Source organism: Gekko japonicus, unplaced genomic scaffold (assembly GCF_001447785.1).
Source record: "Gekko japonicus isolate JY-2015 unplaced genomic scaffold, Gekko_japonicus_V1.1 scaffold340, whole genome shotgun sequence".
Taxonomy (NCBI): domain Eukaryota; kingdom Metazoa; phylum Chordata; class Lepidosauria; order Squamata; family Gekkonidae; genus Gekko; species Gekko japonicus.
Window position 1 is genome coordinate 593,662 of NW_015161961.1, and position 21,986 is coordinate 615,647.

The 21,986-nt window shown below is 41.7% G+C and overlaps 1 protein-coding gene across 1 annotated transcript in view; it reads right to left on the reverse strand.

Moving 5' to 3' along the window:
• The window catches only part of TOM1L1 (target of myb1 like 1 membrane trafficking protein), a 68,485-nt gene that overhangs the window by 9,212 nt on the left and 37,287 nt on the right, over window positions 1-21,986 (reverse strand). Inside the window, exons 4-9 of the mRNA XM_015429542.1 lie at window positions 19,075-19,224; window positions 13,420-13,527; window positions 11,562-11,669; window positions 8,075-8,191; window positions 4,159-4,292; window positions 349-409 (exon numbers count right to left, since the gene is read on the reverse strand). Of these exons, the coding sequence (XP_015285028.1) occupies window positions 349-409; window positions 4,159-4,292; window positions 8,075-8,191; window positions 11,562-11,669; window positions 13,420-13,527; window positions 19,075-19,224 (678 nt within the window). The remainder of the gene's footprint in view (window positions 1-348; window positions 410-4,158; window positions 4,293-8,074; window positions 8,192-11,561; window positions 11,670-13,419; window positions 13,528-19,074; window positions 19,225-21,986) is intronic.

Sequence of the window (21,986 nt, forward strand, 5' to 3'; positions counted from 1 at the left end):
TTTTAACAAGGTTCAGAAGTAGATCTATTAAGTTATAGAACTGTGCTTGAATCTCTTCCCTCCAACATGTTTGGGTACTTTTAAGGTTGAAGAAATAATGACACTTCCTCTTTGAATATTATATAATGAATCAAGGCGACTATAACCTTATGCATACTTACTTGAGAGTATGCAACATTGATCTCAATGGGATTTACTTTCAGTAAACATGTATAGACTTGGGAGCCACAGAACATAACAATGTATAAATGAATCAACAAACCAAAGAGCGTAGCTGAGATTTAAGGAAGTTTGTCTGGACAAGAGAAAGCTGTTCTGGTTCTGCAGGAATGACTGTTATTTACTCACTGCTGTGCGTTCATTTTGAATCCTTTGATTCTCCAGGAAGCGGACTCTGTTTCTAGAGAACCTGTACAAAAATAATAAAGCCAGTCGTATAGCTATGATGAACAAACTAAGCGTAACTCTTTCCACCCTCTTTCTCAAAGATACTAAAGGGTAGAGAAAAAAGATGGATAAAGATAACTTTAGGTACTTTAGTACAAATAATCAGTACTATTACATTTGAACCTTTTAAAAAGATGAGTGACAACACAGAGTAGGGCTTTTTATAGTACCCCTGCTGGGTTGATTGGGATCTCTGTCCAGTCACAGATCCCAGATAATAGTTTCTGTAGCTTTAACATGACATAATCTGGGGCACGGCATGAGAAAAGACAAGCCATGGATGTTAGAACAAGGAAACAAAGTGTAGGAAATACCAATGCAACAATGGAGTCCCTGTCTTGTGTGGATTGTGAAATAATAGGTATCTGTTCCTGCGACTAGGTTAAAATAACTTTTTCGAAGACTAGCAACAACTCCTCTCCCCCAAATGAAATACAAGCAATGATCTTAAAGAGGACAGAATTCTACCTGTTGGCTGACCAGTTTAAGGTATTTTTTTCTTTTTTAATATATGAGCTGCTTCATGAACCTGGAAAGGTTGAAAGCATGGGATGTAACAATTTAAATACATACAGCGCAGAGGCAATGCTGTATAATGTTTACAGTGTCAGGTTCAAACTCCCAGTGAGCTAGAGGTGTGAAGGCCCAGAATAAAACCGGAAAAATTTGGAAAAAAACCCATTTTTTTCCTGAAGCCTTTTTGTTTTTTTCCGAAAAATTGGAAAAACGGAAAAAAAGAAAAGAAAAGAAAAAATTGATTATGGAATGTTTTATTTTAACATGATGAATAAAATATTTTAAGACAAGGTATTCAAATATTTTCCAAATCATTTATAATATATATATATATATATGGTATCAGATTGATCTAATTTCTGTGCACTGAGGACAAGCAAGTCCTAGGTTACAAACTGAACTCTCCAATGCAAGAACAAGATGCATTTCTTCCTTTAGGAGGTGCGATTGTCAGAACAAAATAAAAAAGTTTCAGTTTTGTTTTTGCATGTGGATGGGTATTCTGTTTGTAATAATTGTTTGGATACACTATATTTTTAATATGCTAGTTATGATAATTTCATGCCAAGTAAAAATGTCCATAGTCATATTTTATGTTCCTAAAGTAACAGAATGCCTTTAAATCTAGAAAAGACAAAAGAAATGCTAATGTAGCATTTTTTCCCCATTTTTTCCGAAAATTTCCATTTTCCCCCGGAAAAAAACAGGAAAAAAACTGGGGTTTTTTCCGAGCTTGAAAATTTCCGGAAATTTTACATCTCTACACTGAGCTAAGTAGCTCATTGGGTAACTCTGGGCCAATTGGTCTCTTTTAGTTTAACGTAACCCACAAGCTTGCTGTTTAAACAAAATGGGGGAGAGGAGGAGAGAGAACCATGCGTGCTACTCTGAGCTCCTTGCAGGAGAGCCATGACAAACATGTATAGAAAGACAGGAAGGGGTTATGTTACTCCTGGAGGGGAATCAGGAGATCTGGAGGCCCAATTCTGGTAGACACAGGGTGGTGATTTGGGGAGGGGAAGGACCTCAGTAAGGTGTAATTCCATGGAGTCCCCCCACCAAAGCAACCATTTTCTACAGGGGAACTGATCTCTGTAGCCTGGAGGTCAGTTGTAAATCCTGGAGATCTCCAAGCCCACCTGGAGGCTGGCAGCCTTAAATGACTATAACAGAAAAGAAGCAGCACAGGAAGATGGAGTTCTTCTGAAATGAAATTGGAGCAATTGCATGGATTCTTAGGCATTCTGAGTTGTAGTTCTTTTCAAGCAAAACAGAATTTGCTCACCATCTCAATAGCTGTGGCCCACCCCATGAAGAAGAAGAAGAAGAAATTGAATTTATACCCTGCCCTTCACTTAGCGTCTCAGAGCGCCTTATAATCTCCTTTCCCTTCCCCTCCCCACAACAGACACCCTGTGAGGTAGGTGGGGCTGAGAGAGCTCTGAGAGAACTGGTCTTGAAAGAACAACTCTGAGAGAACTTGTGACTGACCCAAGGTCACACCAACAGCTGTATGTGGAGGAGTGGGGAATCAAATCCAGTTCTCCCAGATTAGAGTCTGCGCTCCTAACCACTACACCCAATTGGTGATGCATTTAAGAAATGACAGTTGAAACTAGCAGCCACCTGGATCTTTGACATGCCAAAATGCAGCAGGCAATTGCTCCAATCTCATTTCAGAATGCTCCCAAGTTGGCCACGCCCAGCAGGAACTCATTAACAGAATAGGCCACACCCAACAGCAGGAACTCATTAGGATTGGCTACATTAGGGGTGTGTGGCCTAACATGCGAAGGAGTTCCTGCTACAAAAAAGCCCTGGGTTTTGACAACAAACAAGGTAAACAGAATAACAAGCAAAAGGTGGGTGTGGCTGGATGACTACACTTCTGGTAACATGGGGGTGCGGCCTAATGTGCTATGCTGTCAGGGGTGTGGCCCAATATGCTAATGAGTCCCTGCTGTTGGGTGTGGCCTATTATGCTAATGAGTTCCTGCTGGGCTTTTTCTACAAAAAGAACCCTGCACCCAATTGGCGCTGCATTTAAGAAATGACAGTTGATCTGCTCATAGGTTCAGAAGTGGTGACTAACAGAAACAGGCTTGCAAACATTTTTAGGAATGAGTCGCCAAATTCATGACACACAGCTTAAAACTGTCATGCTGTAACCAATTCTGACACCATCTGAATCCAGGCAATTGCTCCAATCTCATTTCAGAATTTGAATTCTGAGTGCAAGCTCTATCTGTAGGAATTGTATCGTTTTTTATCATTATACCGCAGAAATCATCTCTAGAAACTACAAGCAGCCACCTGGATCTTTGAAATGCCAAAATGCAGCAGGGTCAAAGCATAATTTTAACACTTCTACAATATGTAAAGGCATGTTCCTATCTTCCATGTAAGGTAACTGAGCTACTCTTAGAACTTTTCCTCCAACTTTGGTTGGTGAGAAAGGGCATCTGGATACATGATGCCTGTCACATCGACATAATGGCAAGGCAAGAGACAGTTTAAAACCTCTCAGTCTTTGAAAATACTTTGCAAGTACATTATGCTCTCAGTTCTTTCGTAAACTAGCAATGGAGGGGAAATGGTTTCTACACTTGCCTGTTTCAAGGAATCTAAACACAGCAGAGCTCTGGTGGAAAAGCATTGTCTGCTTCTTGAGACATGCCGAAATCTGACCCATAGAGAAGAGTCTATAGCCACGAGGAGGACTCTAACATCTGCCAAGACCTCCTGCTGTCTCACGTGCAGAAAATCATATCAGAGGTGTAGAACATGAAGACATTTGGAACCTGTCTCCTGGGTCTGTCCCTGGGAGAGATCAGGAGCATGACAGGGCTTACCTGCTCCCTCCCCATGGCTCTTCCTATGATATCAGAGCAGGGGGAAATCCAGGAACTCAATGAGAGATTCTGTGCTCTTTGAAGAAGGTTTGGTCTACTGTGGTCAGGATCAGATTTCACATTCAAATAACCACACAATCACCTGACTCTGTCATTTTGTTTCTCCTCACAGTAAGGGTGGGCAGGGGATGAAGCGCATGTGATTAAGGGCCCATCAACACTCGCTCCCCAAAGGCCAAACAACACCCAGAGCCGACCTTAGTCAGTTCAGTAATAACAACACACTGGCAAACTTTGGTGGCTATGGAGACAACAGATAAGAGCATGTATAGAACAGCTTTACCTTTCATGTCCCAACAGGACGTTATTCAGATTTTCATTCACTTGTATTAATTCAGTTATCACATCTTCATTCTGCACTGTTGCTAGCAGTTCCATGATCCTCTCTTGCATTACTCGACACGTCTTATAGAGCTTCTGCCAAGGGACAAAAGCCGAGATATTTTCCACTGGTATTTGACTTGCAAAAGCAACAGATATGGAAGCAATGCTTGAATTGTGCAGTGGGAAACGTGGGTGGGTCATCAATGAAATCCACAAGCCCCACCTCAATTACCTTTAGTTTTAGTCCTCCCACTGGTCCTCCCCCCAAAATCCATGCAAATTATTCATACAGAGGATGCTTGTTTATGGAACAATAGCAGAGATGCATCCCTGGCATTCTGATTGTACTGTCTCGGGAAACAAAACTATGTCTGAATTTGGCTTTGGCAGTAAGTTCACATTCAGAAGCGTCACTTTTAGAGGGACTGGGAGCATTAATAGCAGAAGCAGTTCCAAAAGGGAGCAAATGCTGCTTGAATTTCTTTTTCGGAGGTGAAATGACAGTGCAAACAAAAGATGCAAACATATAAGGGAGCAGCCTGGAAAAGCGGCAGAGGATACCGGCATCACTGAAGCCACTGCCGAGATTTATACAGACATAGGATTGGATCCAGTGATCAGTCATGAAATACGTGGATGGTCGCTAGTCTTCTCCACTTGCCCATCCCTCTAGCAGCCATTTCTGACCCTAGTAAAGCTGGTTCCCAGGATTACAGGAGCTGCCTGGAGTAATAGCCATGCAAGTCAGCAGGCCACAAAGAGGAGGAAGGGGCAAGAATACACTTCCCGCCTCTTTTGCCATCAGAACCGTTGATGGAAGAAGCAGGAAGGAGTGATTTCACCCCCTTCATACAAACACAACTTTCCCATGAGTCATGGAAAAAGTTTGCACAAGAGACGAGACCATGATTCCTGTCAATTCCCCCTTCTGGTTGCCTCATCTCACGCTGTCCCCCGAGCACGTACCAAATCTCACAAGCAGCGGTTTGCGGTGGGGTGGGGGGAATTGGGGATTGCAGTGGGGAAGGGGCAAAATCCACTTCCACAAATTGCATTACTATAGGATCCAACCTATAGTTTCTCTCCTCCATGAATTAATCTAGTGTTGGTGGCGGCGGCGGCCCTGGGAACATCTGATAGTGCCGCCCCAGGGCTGGATAATAATATTCAAATCACCTCAGGCCTGAACCTTAGAGAAGCTCTGGGAAAGGTCTGTGCTACATGCCAATTAAAGTGTTTATCCTTACTCAACAACACTCTCTCTAACTGGACTATGTGGGAACAACCAACGGAGCTGTAGTTTTAGCCACTTGGAGCTTAGGCAAGAATCCCTCACTTTGAAACACACACCACACATTTTGCATTCATTTATATCCCACTCTTCTCCCCAGCCGGGACTCAAAGCAGCTTAGAACACTGTTCTTCCCTCCTGCATTCTTTTGAAACAACAACCCTGTGAGGTAGGTCATGTTTAGAGTTTGTGATGGTTACTCAATGAGCTTCCATGGCAGAAGTGGGAATTCGAACTTAGATCTTCCAAGTTCCTCAGTCCAACACTATCTACTATGCCTTGCCAGCTCTCAAAATGGGGGGGGGTAGATACATATAAATGGGGAAAATATATATAGTTTTCTGACATTCTAATTAATTTGGGACTATTAGCATCCACTACATTTCAGGCATTTCATTCATCACTTCAGATATTTCCTGCACTTTATATGTAAAAACAACACACAGACTCTTAACCGTACTTGACCTCCCAAAAGCAAAAAACCCCGCTCATACTACTTTCCAGAAACAAAGCTCACTCTGATTCCAAGCACATTTACGTGGACATTAGTCCCAGATACTTTGATGGATTTGGTAACTAGGCTTAGAACGATATAATCAGTCCATTTATCTTCTCAGAGCATTAAGTCAGTAATACACAAAACCACCGATTGCAATGAGTCATGCTCAATCAATTCCAGTCAACAGTGCAGGCACCGGGAAGCTACTTTAAACTAATTACAGGCCCCCTGGATCTTGGCCAGACTAAAGACGAATTCTAATGTACAGAGAAGAGAAATGCCTACTAGCTCACTGCTAGGGATGATCCAGCATCCATTCTGTTGCTTCTATTTTTCTGAAAGTTTCCTGTGTGCTCCAGTCCACTTCTCCCCACCATGCCTCCACAATTAACTATGCTTTAAAAAAAAAATACTTTCAGAACAGGATATGCAAATTTGCAAAACTCTTCATTCAGCTCCTTCACTTTACCCTCATTCTTCATTCCATGTTACCAACCCATGTGTTTTCACTGATCAAACGCTGCAGAAGACCAGTTGAAGAAATCATATTGTCATGTGTTACCAAACTTTCTTAGAGAGTTCTACTAATATGGACATGCTTGTGTGTGTACACTGATAAATCACCAAACTAAAGAAGAGCCAGTGTGGTGTAACAGAGTGTCAGACTAGGGCTTGGGAGATCCAGGTATGAATCCTCACTCTTCCATGGAAGTTTGCTGGGTGACCTTGTGAAAGTCGAAGACTCTCAGCCTAACCTACCTCACTGGGTTGTTGTGAAGATAAAATGGAAAACGGGAGAATGTTGTAAGTAGCCCACTTTGGGTCCCCCTTGGTGAGAAAAGTGTAGTATAAAAAAAGTAGACAAATAACAAAATAAATAAAAGAACTCTATTACAACTTGTAATACCATCACATCAAGGGTTTTTTTTTGCAGTATTTACATATACAATGAAAGAGCTAAAGCAAAATAGGCATGCCTGACATTCTACAAAATTCAGAAATAAAAAAACAGAACAAAGGAGAATTCCTAATGCATTGGTTTCACTTCAGAAACATGACCAGGTAATTCAGAATATAGACTCCAGGGAGGAATTCAGTTGAGGAGAATTTCAGATGCATCCTTAAACTCAGCATAATTAGTTAATTTAAATGAAGTTGAGTTTCACAGCTCACAAAGCACATTTTCTTCAGGTTCTACCCTCACGTTACTTTTTGGTGTGGGTCCTCGTTTATGAGCTGATTTTCATCCATCTGTTACAGAAGGTGATTTATTTCATCGGACTGCAACTTCAAATACCAGATCTTATTACATGAGAGCACAACCATTGTCTCCACACAACTGACACAGCAAAAACCATTCCATTAAGAAGTGTCAAAGGGGATTGGAAAGGGTGTGTGTGTGTGAATTCATGTTGGGAATGCTTACAAAAATAAAATGAAGTAGATCTTAGTTTTGTTTTGTATTTTAAAAAGTAGCCACATCATAAAGGAATGAGGAAACCAGCCCTTATTCTGATTTTAAAATAATGATTTACCTCTCTACTTTACGACATCACCATCTACTACAAAAAATGGCACTGGGAGGAGACAGTGACGGGATTGGTCCATCAGGAAGATCTGCATCACATTTTTGAGAACTCTGGCCTTTGGCGAAGGAGGAGTGCATCTACCCACTCATCAAGGCTTCCAATCTGCCTTCTCCTTAGTCAAGATTTTCTCTTGAACACCCTTTAAGCAAGCCACTCCCAGGCTTGCTCCTTTCCCTCTTTCCTCTTCCTATTTCCTTTAGGCCATCACCAGAATTCACTCAACAAAGGAGAGTTTGTTCTTCCTCATTATGACCTCTCTCCTTGCTTGATGGACTCAGCAGTGACACAAGGCCTTTAAAAGTGCTGTTTGTTTGAATATCACCTTGGCTATCCCATGACAAATCTGTACCTACATTTGTAAAAACTTGCATTTGGTATTGATATTTGATTGCTGAAATATATAACACTTCAATGATGCAGTTCTATTGACAGTTCAGGTTCCATATTCTATGCACTCTGTTTTCAATTCAATGGCGACACCAAAAGGATGCTGTACCTGTAGAAGTTCCATATCGTCTGGATTCTCTGATCCAGGGACATTTTCCTTCAGTATTGCCGACATGACCCTCGCGTTCATTTTTGCCATATCCAGTTCACTGTACAGCTTCCCAATCTGTCCAAAAGAGTAAAATACAATACAAAATAAGGGGATGACCCACTAAGATTGACACCAAGATAGTCTCGTTTGTTGTTTTTTCAGAGTTATTTAAGAGGGGCAGCTAAGGCCCTGCTGTAAGATTCCCAAAGACTAAATTTAACTCCCTTTTCCTAAAAACAATCTTGCTCCCCCTACAGCACTCCAATCAATGAGGGTACTGGGTGCAGAACAAAGAAGACTTCATCAGTTAACTAAAGTACTAAATGCATGTAATCTTCTGTGAGATTGCTGGGCCTGTGTATATCTCTCTGTACAGGTTATGTAGTAATGGGGGAGGCGTGACTGTCACCAACGTTTTGGGGGAGAGTTATATTGTATTTTTTTATTTGAAGTTGTAAACCACCTTGATCTATGGGAAAGGCAGGGTATAAATAGTTTTATTAGTTAAAAAAACAACATTCTTTTCAGTGCAGAGAGTTCACACATTCAGCCGCAAGTATTAGGTGCTAAAGTACAATGTACTGATATACACACATGTATGTGTGAATCAACCCAAAGTTTTTAATAAACGAACAAGTCCATTAAAAATCATTCAAGTTAATTAATATGAAAATTCTTAATAGGCACAGAAAGGAATGCTACCCGCAACCATCTGAGGCCCTGGCCCCAACACCACCAATACCACTAATATTAACAACATCATAATATCATTACCATCACTGAATAACCTGTGCCTCGCTGATATGACCCAGACCATGCGCTAACTGTGGACTCCCGCCATGGTATATGTTATTGCTAGCACTTTATGTATTATTTCATACTTAATTTATTCTAATTATACCTGAGAGATTGTCTCACCTGTAATAATGATGTGAGCTGCCCTGAGCCTGCTACGGCAGGGAGGGCGGGATAGAAGTAAAATAAATAAATAAATAAATAAATAAAATTGTTAGGTGACTTAAAGGGCGAGGAGGTCTGTGACAAGCAGTGCACAGTAAGTGTATCCCTTCCCAGTATTTTTTGGATATTTTTAAGCTGAATGCAGATCAGAGATCTGTATTCAGCTACTGGTATAGCTGACCCCCCAAAAAGGCTATTTTTCAGCTTTTATTTGGGTGCATTCAGCTATACCAAGAAGGCAATTAAAGAGATTGCAGTCTCTTTAAATGTCTTCTCCTCCAAGCCCCTTTGCTGTGACACAATTCAGCAAGTGAACTCAGAAGGCATATACCGTCTGAGTTCACTTGCTGAGTCACGCTGCTGCGGTGCTTGGAGAAGGCAGTAAGCATTTAAAGAGACCATGGTCTATTTAAATGCCTACTCCTTCAAGCCCCGCTGCTATGCCGTGACTCGGTGAGTGATCGATTCTCCATGATACCCATCGGGTATAAATGGAGCCAAAAAATTTTGGATTTTCCAAAAAATTCCCGAATCCCAATGCCATACTGATATTGGGATTCAGGAATATAGAAAAATACTTATATTTTCCAGATTCAATATACCTGAACCCAAAAAATACCGATTTTTTGCACACTCCTAATTGAGACAGAAGGGTTAGTCTAACAAGAGTGTGAATTAAAGAACTGAGGAGATATGAGATCTTTGGATAAGTTTCCTTGCCCAGGGAACTGAGAGTAATGAGGTGTTACAGGATGCCAGCAGAATTTGCTGGGTCTAGAGTGCAATTTCCTTGCAGCTGTGTATTGTCCTGATATATTATAAACCTACATGAGAGAAAGTATTCCTGAGACATGTATACTTTGAAGCCTAACATTCCACAACTCCTGTTGAGTGTTAATATTTACCACAGTTCTGCATATTTTTTCTGAATTAACTTTTTTCTGGGTCACTTTAAAAAATCAAACCATCTTGGGCCTTAAGTTCACCTTAGTTATCGATCCAGCTACGGGTAGGGTTTATACTTAAGCTTAGATCCTATCTGCTCAGACTTTTTTTTTTGGGGGGGGGGTCCTGCTGGAAACCACGGTGCAGCAGGGTAGGTGGGTGATTGTATTGTGACAAAGAATCTTGTGGGGTGTTGGCAAGCCCCAGGAAATCTTAGACAACATGGAACTGAAATTAGTTTTTAACTTTTGGGGGCAGGGGCCAGAATAAGTGTTTCTCTGTAGTGGGAGAAACACTGATCTCCGACCTTTACCAAAAATGTTCCAAGGAATATTAGATACTGCTTTTGATGACCACACAATGAAAGTAGGTCTGGAATTTCTGCTATGATAAAGGCCATCTCCCAGTGGAACTATTTGGGCTGTACTGGAATAGTAAATCCCAGGACAATATTCAACCTTTTATCCCAGTTGTGTACAGAATAAATTGTTCGTCCCACCCCTCCCTTTTTGGGCACAATGGACAGAGAGAACATTTTCACCCAGTCCCATAATACTAGAAATCATAATACTTTGTGAAAGGCAGGAGATTTCGGACAGACAAAAGGAAGTAATTCTTCACTGAAAGAGTAATTAGCTTATGGAATTTACTGCCACAGGATGCAGTGATGACCATAAATTAGTGGCCTTTAAAAAGAGGATTAGACAAATTCATAGGAAAATAGTTCCCTCAATGGCTATTAGCCATGATGACTAAATGGAAACTCCCTGTTCAGAGGAAGTAACCTGCTGAATACCATTGCTGAGGGGCAACAACAGGGGGTGACTTCAACCTCTGTACCCTGCCTATGGGCCTTCTGTGGACACCTTGTTGGCCTGCTAGACGAGACGAATCACTGGTCTGATCCAGCAGGGATGCTCTTGCATTCTTGTCTTGGATGTTTAAAATGCATCTTTTTTTTACTTGGGACAACCAAAAAAGAAATTCATTAAAAAAAAATAGTATATAGACTGCCACAATATGGAGGAGGATCCTTTAGCAACACAATTACTTTTATGTCTCCCTTAAATCTACATTTTGCCTTCTGCCTTTTTCAAGCCATCAACATTACATCTCTGGAATGTCTCACAGTCAGATGATGAGAAGAAAAGTCTCATGCCCTTTCTTCTCTAAACTGAAATTCCACCAGGGGAGAGAGAAAATGCCTGATTGCCTCTCTCATGAGACAGTCATTTTATGAATACAACGGTGTATTGATAAACTGAACACGTGCATGCATACACATGGATATAATCCAAAATTCCAGGGACTCAGAAGCATCTAAAGAGATGCACATACTTTTGCAGCTTGCTGTGACAGATGGAAGAAACCATGGCAACCACCACCAGGATGGACAACACCAGCTAGTGTCACTTTGACAAAAGTGGTCTCCCTCTCTCACCCTCAACTGCAAATAACTGGCTGGCTCCCTCCATCCACCAAGATGTTACAACAACACATGCATACTTTTGTATTTTTCAAATGAACTGCAGCACCGTACCTGTTCGGGAATCAGTGTTATTGTTGTACCTGCAGGGAGGGACCCTGTCAAACCATTCTTGGAGGTACTGTGCAACAATAATGCCTTCGTGGAGGTCTGAGTCAAAGGCTGTAAATACATATTAGAAATGTATATTACAAGGTTATTATTTTAAACCAGGGAGGGATACAGAGCAAGGCTTTTTGAGAATTAGAACCCAGGAAGGAGGGGGGGGGATATAGCAATCAAGGCAACGGTTTCAAGTCAGGGAGGGCTACAATTCCTGAAAAAAAGTCACATCCTGAAATGTCTTATCTGGAGTGCTCCATGAGAAGCAGTGCCCATTGCTCCCCCTTCCTTAATACCTAAGGTTCTTTCAAACACCTTGGGTCTGAAAAGGCCGAGGATCACTGAGACTGACAACAGTGAAACTTAAAACTTCTGGAAGCTAAACCCCAATAAGACAGAAGTTCTACTGATGAGTGGATGGTCTGACTGGGATTTAAGGTTTCGTCCATCCTGGATGGGGTTGCACTCCTCTTGAAGGAACAGGCCAGTAGTTTGGGGGTATTCCTGGACCCAGGCCTGCTACTGGATGAGAGGGTGGTAGCGGTGGCTAGGAGTACGTTTTACCAGTTTTGACTGGATAGCCAGCTGCAGCCATTCCTTGGCAGAAAAGATCTGGCCACTGTAGCGCCTTACCCTGGTTACATCTAGATTAAATTACTGCAATGCACTCTATGTGGAGCTGCCCTTGAAAAGTGTTTGGAAACTTCAATTGGTGCAGAACAGTGCAGCAAGGATGTTGACTGAAGGGGGACATATGGATCATATCACTCCATTCTTTACCCATCTACACAGGCTCCCAATTTGTTTCTAGGGTCTGGTTTTGACATTTAAAGGCCTATATGACTTGGGGCAAATGTATCTGAAGGACTGACTAATCCCATATGAACCCACTCAACCACTGTGGTCATCTCCCAAGGCTCTGTTTCAGGAGCCCCTGCCTTCTAAGATTAGGTGGGTGACAACCCAGGAAAGGGCCTTCTCAGTCATGGCACCAAAACTCTAGAGTTCTCTGTCCAAGGAGACCCTTCTGTTGCTATGTTTTGCCAGTAGGTAACGACTTATTTGTTTCATTTGGTGTTCCTTCACTGATCCCTTCTTCCAGATTTTAATTGTAATTTTTATGTGTGTGTGTGTATAAAAGCTTTGGTTTAATTGTTTTAATGATGTGTGGGATTTTTTTCTTTTTAATGGTCTTTAAGATGTGATTTTATTTTTTATGTTTTTAATCTGTTAGCTGCCTTGGTTGCCCTTATAAGAAATGTGGGGTATAAATTCTGTAAATAAATAACACAAGGACACAGATGTCTGGCTAAATAAACAATACAATGTCTAAAAATAATCAGTAGATGTAGATCCCACAGACTCGGCATTAAATACTATCACTGGATGCACCCTAGGGCACTCTCCTCATGTCATTTGTTTTAAGTTTCCCTTCCCATTTCAGCTGTGAAATATATCTTGCACTTTGCCTGCACATGTTCAATATTGCTTTTTATTTTGGCTGAGATGAGATTCACCAAGCCTGCAAGGTAACTTGAACACTTAATCTCCCTTAACCTGAAGAACCACCTGAGATTACAGATCTCGTGGGCAGTCTCAAGTGCTACACTTCCTGTTTAACAAAACAGAGCCTCCCACTCTCTGATTTTAAGTGCTCCAAGGCAGAATGCATGACTGGTTTCCTGAGCAAGGAGAACATTATTTCAAACATGCATTATTCTGGAATTAATCAGCACACCTTCTGTATTCACGTAGGTCCTGCAGTTAACATACCCTGTTCCCAAACAGTGTCTGCCAATGCAGTACGTACCTTCTGGATTCCACAGGCTGGAAACTCGACTCCTTTCTTGAGAAGCTCCAGGTACACCTCCTTGACTTCACTCACATCCACAGCACCTTGGAATCCTCGGGCCCAAGTCTGTTTGTGAAAAGACAGCAATCAAACATGAAGAAGTTTTCTGCCCAAATACTTGACAACTAAAAATAATTTGCAAGAGCTAAGAGGGTTAACAAAACTAGGGCAATTATGTTATCAGTAATTACAGCTATTGTGAATTATCTTTGTACTTTTCTTGATTATTTCTATATTTTAAATAATTACATCTTAGTCTGTATTCCCTGCATTTCAGGGTTCCTTGATCCTGCTGCTTACAACTTCCCCCCCCTTCATAACTTATGTATATGTTTGCCTGTCAGGACCTATTACATGCATTTGATGAAGCTGGCTTTCGCCAACAAAAGCCTATGCTAGGATAAACATCTGTTAGTCTTTATGGTGCCACGACACTCCTATTTGTTTCTATCAGAAAAGACTCAGAGCTTAAATATCCCTTGCTCCAGGAAAAGTGTTTATTCTTTATTTTGTGGGGTGGATGGGGTGGAGAGCTTCTGCTCCTGAGAAGCAAAACTGGATGCTTCAAACTAATATTTTTCAAAGTGCAAAAGTCACCACAATATGATTCTATGTTTTGTTTGCTGAAATGATCTTGTAAAAGTATGTTTGGAATCCGCAGGACCTGCATGGACAAGAGCCATGTGGAATGGAAGAGAATTGGCCAAGATTAAGTGATAAAGCTGGCTGGATCCAACACAAAACATATTTACTATTTTATTTATTTATTAGATTTTTATCCCCCCCTCCCGCCGAAGCGGCTCAGGGCGGCTTACAACAATTAAAAACCAGTAAAGATTAATGCAGTACATCTAAAAATAATCAATAAAACAGCCAATATAGCTTATTAACAATAAAACTACAATTAGAGCATTACAGTTTGCACATGGCGGCCGTCCATATAAAGTGCTAGAGTGTTTGATCTGGGCTGTTAAACGCTTGGCGGAATAGCTCAGTCTTTACCACTCTGCGGAATTAGTGGAGATCCCGCAGAGTGCGGATTTCGTTCGGGAGCTGATTCCACCATACTGGTGCAGCTAAGGAAAACGCCCTGGTTCTCGTCGCTGTTAACTTAGCGTCCCTAGGGCCAGGGGGGACTAAGCGATTCTGCGATTTTAAGTTCTTGTCATTCCTGTTCATATGTAAACTTAACTTTACACCATTCAATAGTGATGGAAGCATTCATTTTTTTAACTAGTTGTTTTCTCTACTGGCTTCAGTATTCAATTAAATGGAGCTTTTTAAATCAATAATGGAATTATGAGAAATTGAGAGGATATTAGGTTAAGGACAGAGGTTAGCATATGGTTATAGTGATGATGACAACCAGAATTAACCCTATATTGAATACAACACTACTTTTGTAAAAGCTTTATAAAATTAGAAGACACTGTGATGGGGTTAGGACTAGGTTTTGTTGTAGCAATAAGTAGAAAATTTGGTCATTAAAATACAAAACCCTGAAGGATAAAAACTAGACTGGCTCCTAATTTTTTAGGCTGGGTCCTAGAGACCAAGAAAATTTGTCAGGGCCTGATTTATGATATCCTATATTGTTACAAAATGGTCTAATATTTAATTAATTGATTGGAGAATTTTAGCTTGGCAAGAGGAGGGTAAATTGGGATCTTCATTTTTGTATATTGGGGTCCTTCCCTTGAGAACTCTCAATAAACCAGGCAGATGTTCAACAGATACAGTTTTTATTAGAAAATAAAAGAGCATAAACACACATACAGAACACACAGTAATTCAGACATACGAGAGCTAACCAAGAAATAAAGGTTGTAGCAGGGAAATAGTGTTTAGGATAGGCTATATTTACCAGTCTTGAAGATTCAGGTCCGTGGAAGAGAAAAGTGACAAGCACTTGATGTGTGTTGAAGTAGAGAACGCAAACACAGACTATAGGTATGAGTGCATGTATTTATAGAAAATATGTACCCTAAGACAATGTAAAAGGTTTGTCCCAAGAACATATGGCTTGATGTGTTCCCCGGAACAGAAACAAATGGTTGATGGTTCTCCTGGAGGGAAATCAAAGAACTGATAAGAACTAGATAGCTCTCCCGGAGCTAGGATATGGCTCTTAATGTGCTTTGATGACCCTCAATGTACAGAATGGGAAATACTTTCCAGGTGCTATGTTATGCTAACAATGGTAAATGTGTCAAGGGGAAGCAGATTTGGGGATGAAAGAAGTTATGTAAAAGAAGGTGCTGTTTTCCTCAAGAAATCCATTGTTATTACTTTTTGGGGTGAGAGGAATGTTTTGCAAATCAGCTTTTTGAATCACTTAGCAAATATTTTTCCCAAGCTGGTTTCCTGGTTGGCATTTAGGGTCACCTTCAGGCCAAACAGTGTCTTGTATGAGATGATATTTGGAGTTATTTTATCTGAAGGGTGTATGGTCTTATTTCCCTGTGAATGCCAACTACCCATCTGCAGGATGGTAGCTGACTGCTAACAATATTATTCATGAAAGGGATGATGTATAGCTCAGTGAAAAGATTAAAAGGCAAATTCTATGTTAGGGATTATAAGGAAAGGTACTGACAACAAAATGGTAGTATCCCTGTACAAATCTATGGTGCAGCCTCATTCGGAACAATGTGCACAGTTGTGGTTATTTCTACAAACGAATCAATACTGTACCACTGGAAAGGGTGCAGAAAAGGGCATCCAAAACAATCCAGGTCGAAGTGCCTTCCATATATGGAAAGAATAAGGCATTTGGGGCTATTTAACTAGGGGGATGAAAGGGGGACATGACAGGCATGTATATTTGCTTAAGATGTTTATACTCCACACTTTCCCCCTCACAAAGGGTTCAAGCTACCTTACCTTTCTTCCCCCAATACTTTCCCTTTCCCACATCCCCACCCTATAGCCCATCTTGTTACCCCTCAGCTGCCCTCCGGCCCATGCTTTTTCCTCTGCATTCCATCATTACATCCTCCAACACACACTTGCTTAATGCCCCCTTTATTAGATTATGAATGGTATGCAGAAAGTGGAGAGAATTCCCCCCCCCCAATACTAGAACTTGGGGGAGGGGGGTCACACAGTAAAGTTCATGAGTAGTAGAATCAAGAAAGTACTTTTTTTAAAAAATGTGCATATTAACTTCTGTGATCCATTGCCAACAAAATGTGGTGACGGTCATTGCCCTGAACAACTTAAATGGAGGATTAAGGAAATTAATGGAGGATTAGCTATGAGGTGTCATTTTGCTGTTTGTGATGACAGTAAACTAGAAACGTCTTGGACTGGAACCCTCTTGGATTCAGAGGCAGTATGCTTTTCAGTACTCATTGCTGGGTAGGGGAAAGAGAACCTAGAAGTATCCAACTGTTAAGAATGTGATGCTGGACCATGAGGACTTAGGATCTAACATGTTATAAAACCAGTACAGCTCATGCCACTATGTATGGCAATCTTGTGAAAGCAGCCATACGTGCCAATGCTGCCCTATATGTGTCAAGAATGTCTTTCACAATGTTGGACAAAAGCTAGTCACGTAGCATTCTCGAAGATGTGTTAACAAGTCATCTTATCACATGGATGCAATTCCACAAGACCATCTCATTATGAAGAGAAAAAAAATCCGGTCTCAAATCTAGTATCCCCTGGGGACTTCAGACAGTAACACCCCAGTCCTTGATGTACATAGAACTTGGCATCCAACTGCCATCGTTCTGCGGGAGATGGACAACACAGGTCTCACAGATGTCTAAATGCTCTGCCAGGGAAGGCTGCTACTTCACACAGTTTCCCCCTCCTTATAATGTTCCAGTGGGCTTAGGTAAGGGTTCTCCCTGTTGTTCACTGCGGCTTGTCTACTCTTGTCCACCTCCTTGACTTCTGAAGCAACGTGGGGCTGCTGGAGGGTAGAATCTGTTCCTCCTTGGCCACCGGACAACTGTTCATCTTCCCAACCACTCCCCAACTGCCCCCTGCTTCTATCCACAACCCTAAAATAGAGCCAACCCTAAAATAGAGCCAACATCTCTTCTAGTGGCGACCCCCAATCATCTTCTGGCTGCCATGGGAACAACTGCAAGTGATCCCAGAGTGGCTTTTCCAACTATGGTATGCCATAGTCACTTTATTCTCTGTTTCAAAATCTGCTGTGTCAATCAGCTCAGTGTCGGTCAAGCTGAAGCAATTGAAAAACCGGACGCAACGTTGCCAAAGACGAATTTTACTCTAAATACCTGGCAGAGGCTGGCAAGAATTACCATAACACGGGTGACCTGTCCCTTGGGCTGCATTCGCAGATCATGGGATCTAACACGAAGAATTGCCACTAACCTCAAAAGTGTTCACATGTATTCCAAGACACATCTATGTTAAAACTGGGGCTCAAGTAGTATGCAGCAATCCACAAAATCTGGGAAGAACATGCTTTAAACTGACAATGCAAACAAAAATGCTTATATTTAACAACCTTGGAGCGACAGTGAAGGTATCCATAGAGACTCCAAGTGTTTGTGAGGAAGGGGAGCTGCCACCAGGTCCTACCGGAGAGCAGTCTAGGCCAGTGGTCTTCAAGGTTGGGACCCTCAGGGGGGTCGTAGTGCAGAGTGTTCCTACTAAATCATGAGTGATACTATAGCTGCTTTTTTTTTTTTTGCTGTCTTTTGGAAATACCTGCTGCGCAGAAAACATGGATGCCATGGCTCCTTTCTCACTTTACATGCCTGATGAGACCCAGTCACACAGTGATGGAAAAATTGTGTGTTTCCTGTTCCCAGATCTTCTAGTCTGCCGCCTGTGGTCCTGGCCTTATCACCAGTGAGGTCATAACTCTGGCTCCCCCTCTTCCTGTCACACATCACACGGTCACTTTCCCCAGGACAAAACAGAGATGTCAGTGCTTCCCTGACCCTGGTTGGGTGTCTAATTCTTCCATCCTCTCATTCCCTCCTTGAATGTGTGTTCAAAGGGATGGTATTGTAAGGGAAATGACGGCATCGCTGGGAGGGTAGGACAGAAAGCACAAGCCTCTTGTTCTTCCTTCACATCTTCATTTCCACCTGAAATAGAATTTGCGTATCTCTGCACTGTGGGGGGTTGCACATGCAGTTCCCCTATCACAAGTCTGTCAGGAGAGACATGATCATTTTATTTAGGAAAAGACAGACACACAGAGGGACATGACGTGTGTGGCATGCTTTCTGCTCCCACTTCGGCAATACCGTCAATATGTGAAGCCAGTCAGGGACAGCAATGAGTTCAAAGGGTTGTGATCCCAAGATAAGCCCCCTGCACAAACAAGTCATTGCATGTGCATGCACAAGGAACAAAGGCATGCAATCTTTGTTGGCATGTTAAAGGTTTTTAAAAAGTTATGAAGAACAGCAGGAACAGGCCTCTTCTCGCCTGCAGTTGCCCCATTCCCCATAGCCCTGTTCTCAGAGCTATCCACACATAGCTGAACAGAGAAACAGAACAAAAGGCAAGCTGGCTGCCAGCTCCCACCCCTACACCATGCATCAAAGCATAGTTATCATGAAATATTTACTGCCCTGATACATTAGTTTAATCGTAAGGAGAAAAGGAATTGCTCACCATGATAAAGGTCAAGATTTTCTCCTGCATATCAACAGGCAAGTTGAACCTTGGATTCAGAAGTTTTATCAGGCGGTCTTTGCAGAAATCCCGCTTCACAACCAGAGACTGGAAGCTCGGGCCACAGTTCTGCATGCACATGTCCAGAAGCTGTAGGGAGAGGGGTTTGCTGTTAATACGCCACGTACATTGACACTTAGATTTTCAATTGGTCTCTGATCCTCAATAATGCTGTCACACAAGGCTGGAAACTTCTTGGACTGGAACCCTCTTGGATTCAGAGGCAGTATGATTTTCAGGACTCATTGCTGGGCAGGGGATAGAGAACCTAGAAGAAAACCTGCTTCTTCTTCCTCCACCTGACTGCTGCAGCCCTGCCACATTTCTCTGCTGCTCCCCCATGGCTCTGGCACAAAGTCTCCAGCTGTTATTCCAAGTCCACTATCATTCCAGTGAGAGCCTCTCAAGTGATGGTTCCTGTCCACCTTGCCACCATCATGGTTGAGGACATGGGGCCCGCTTTTTCACGACCCTTGCTGCTGGGAGAGAGTAACACTGAAATGACCCACTCCATAGGTTAAGTACCAACTGCAAATGTCCTAACTAAATCACCACTGATTTGTGCCGATTCCAAGGGGAAAACCCATATAATTTGCTCTCGCTCACATGAATGGGTCATTTAATCTAACCATAGCTGTTTCCCAATGGAAAGGAGCTCCCTCATGGCTAGGGTAGAATGTAAACATTCCCCTAGTGTAATAAATTTTGGATAAGTAGATTGCCATGCCCCACCTGTATTTTTCTGAAGTTTTGGGTTGAGACAAACATAAGAATCCTTTGCAGAATTTCCAAGATTAATCATACAAAAGTTATTTTCAAAAAAGGGGGGGGATCATTTGCTTATAGGATAGAGCTACTGAGTATTAGACTGTGTCCTTACAGAAGATCAAATACACAGAAAAAACATGAGAAATTGAAAAGCATGAGAAATTGTAAGAAAATCTTGGATCCCTCTGTTTAGAAGATCTTTATTTGGAGAACAAAGAAGCAATTTGGAAGCAAAGAAGCCACTTCTTACATTACCCCTCAATATTGCAAATTCACAAAAGTCAGTTTTTCCAGTTATGCAGAGGAAGTGTACCAACTGACTTTTGATCCATAAGTAATAAAGTGTATAGCAACATCTGTGTTACCAGGGGCAACCTTGCTATCCTGTGCAGACTTTTATTTCCAGAGTCCCTTCTTTATTACAAACACTCATGATTTATGCCTATGCTATAATGAATAATCAGACCAATTATCTGCTGGGAGGTGTTTTCCATTTAATTGGACTTTACATAAGAACATAAGCCATGTTGGATCAGGCCAATGGCCTATCCAGTCCAACACTCTGTGTCGCACAGTGACCAAAACCCACATGTCATCAGGAGGTCCACCAATGGGGCTAGAACTCCAGAAGCCCTCCCACTGTGGCCCCCCAAGTACCAAGAATACAGAGCATTACTGCCCCAGACATAGTGTTCCTGTTGGCAGAGTGTAGATATGCAGTGGAGCACAAGCTGTTTAAAGAATGAAGTCAGTTTATTAAGAAGAGAACAAACTTTGTAAGAAAGAGGAGAGAGAAAAAGAAGTCTAACTGCCTAAATAGCTAGCAGGGAGTCGGTAGACTAGTGGGATAGGATGGGGTATAAATTGAATAAATAATAGCTCTCAGGGAGACCTAACTAAGCCAATCAGGAGACAGGAAGGAGAGTATTTGAAAACTGGAGGAAATCCCTAATCTTACTATGCTAACTAGCTGTCCCCTCTGCTGGCCCCTGCAGGATGTTCTTGTCATCTTCTCTATCTTTGCACGATAGACCTTGCATATTCCAACAGTTCCATCTATATCTTGTGGCTAATAACCACTGATGGAACTCTGCTCCATATGTTTATCCAATCCCCTCTTGAAGCTTATATTTATCCAATCCCCTCTTAAAGTACAAGAAGTACTGAAGGAGTGTTGCTAGTAGGCTCTGGTTCCAAGCCATGGAGTTTTACAGTTACAGTACAGCTGTACTTGGAGGTCCACCCACCAAAACTGTATATGAGAACCTAAATGAAGCAGCAGAAGGGCAATCCTTAAAAAGAGACCGTTAAAATGCACTGAGTATTTAATATATTTCAGACAAGTGGTATCAAAATGCCAGCATGTCATAGTGGTTAAAGTGTTGGCCTAGGATCTGGGGGATCCAGGCTTCAAACTCAACACTGCTATGGAAGCTCACTCTCTTTCAGTCTGGTTCTTTGGTTGTGCCAGTTTCCTAACACTAAAACAGTCTACGTGAAGGAAATAATCTACATACCAATGCCAATAAATATTTCAAGGGGATTCAGTGTTCTGGAAGGATAAACTGGAGAATACAGCATACATTGAACACTTATGGCATGACAATGTAACTGCATATGAAATACTATTTTTAAGGCAGTTTTCCCTGCTCAGGACTTTGAGAATGATTGAATTTCTCAGCATAAATAGGTTCTCCAAAAGAATAATAGCTTGCTGACAACAAGAAAATGCGCCAAAGAAACACACAGGAGACAGAACTTCCCAAAAATACAAAAGAGAAAAGTGTGGGCAGGTTACCAAGCAAGAAATTACTGCCAAAGAGGGTTGGTTTGAATGACGCTTTTCAAGAACCAGCATGCATGGAAGAATTGCTAATCAGCTAATCACTGGCCTGTAGGGAGGGTTTCAAAGAGGTTGTGTATGTTACACTTCACATCCTCATCTCCCATGAGTGCACATTCCCTATGGAGGAAGACCGATCAGTTGCCATTTGCAGATATACTACAGCCATTAACAGGAACATTTTGTACTCAGCACAGCAGTGCATCCTGTCCATAGATTACAATGGGATGTGTCCAAGTAA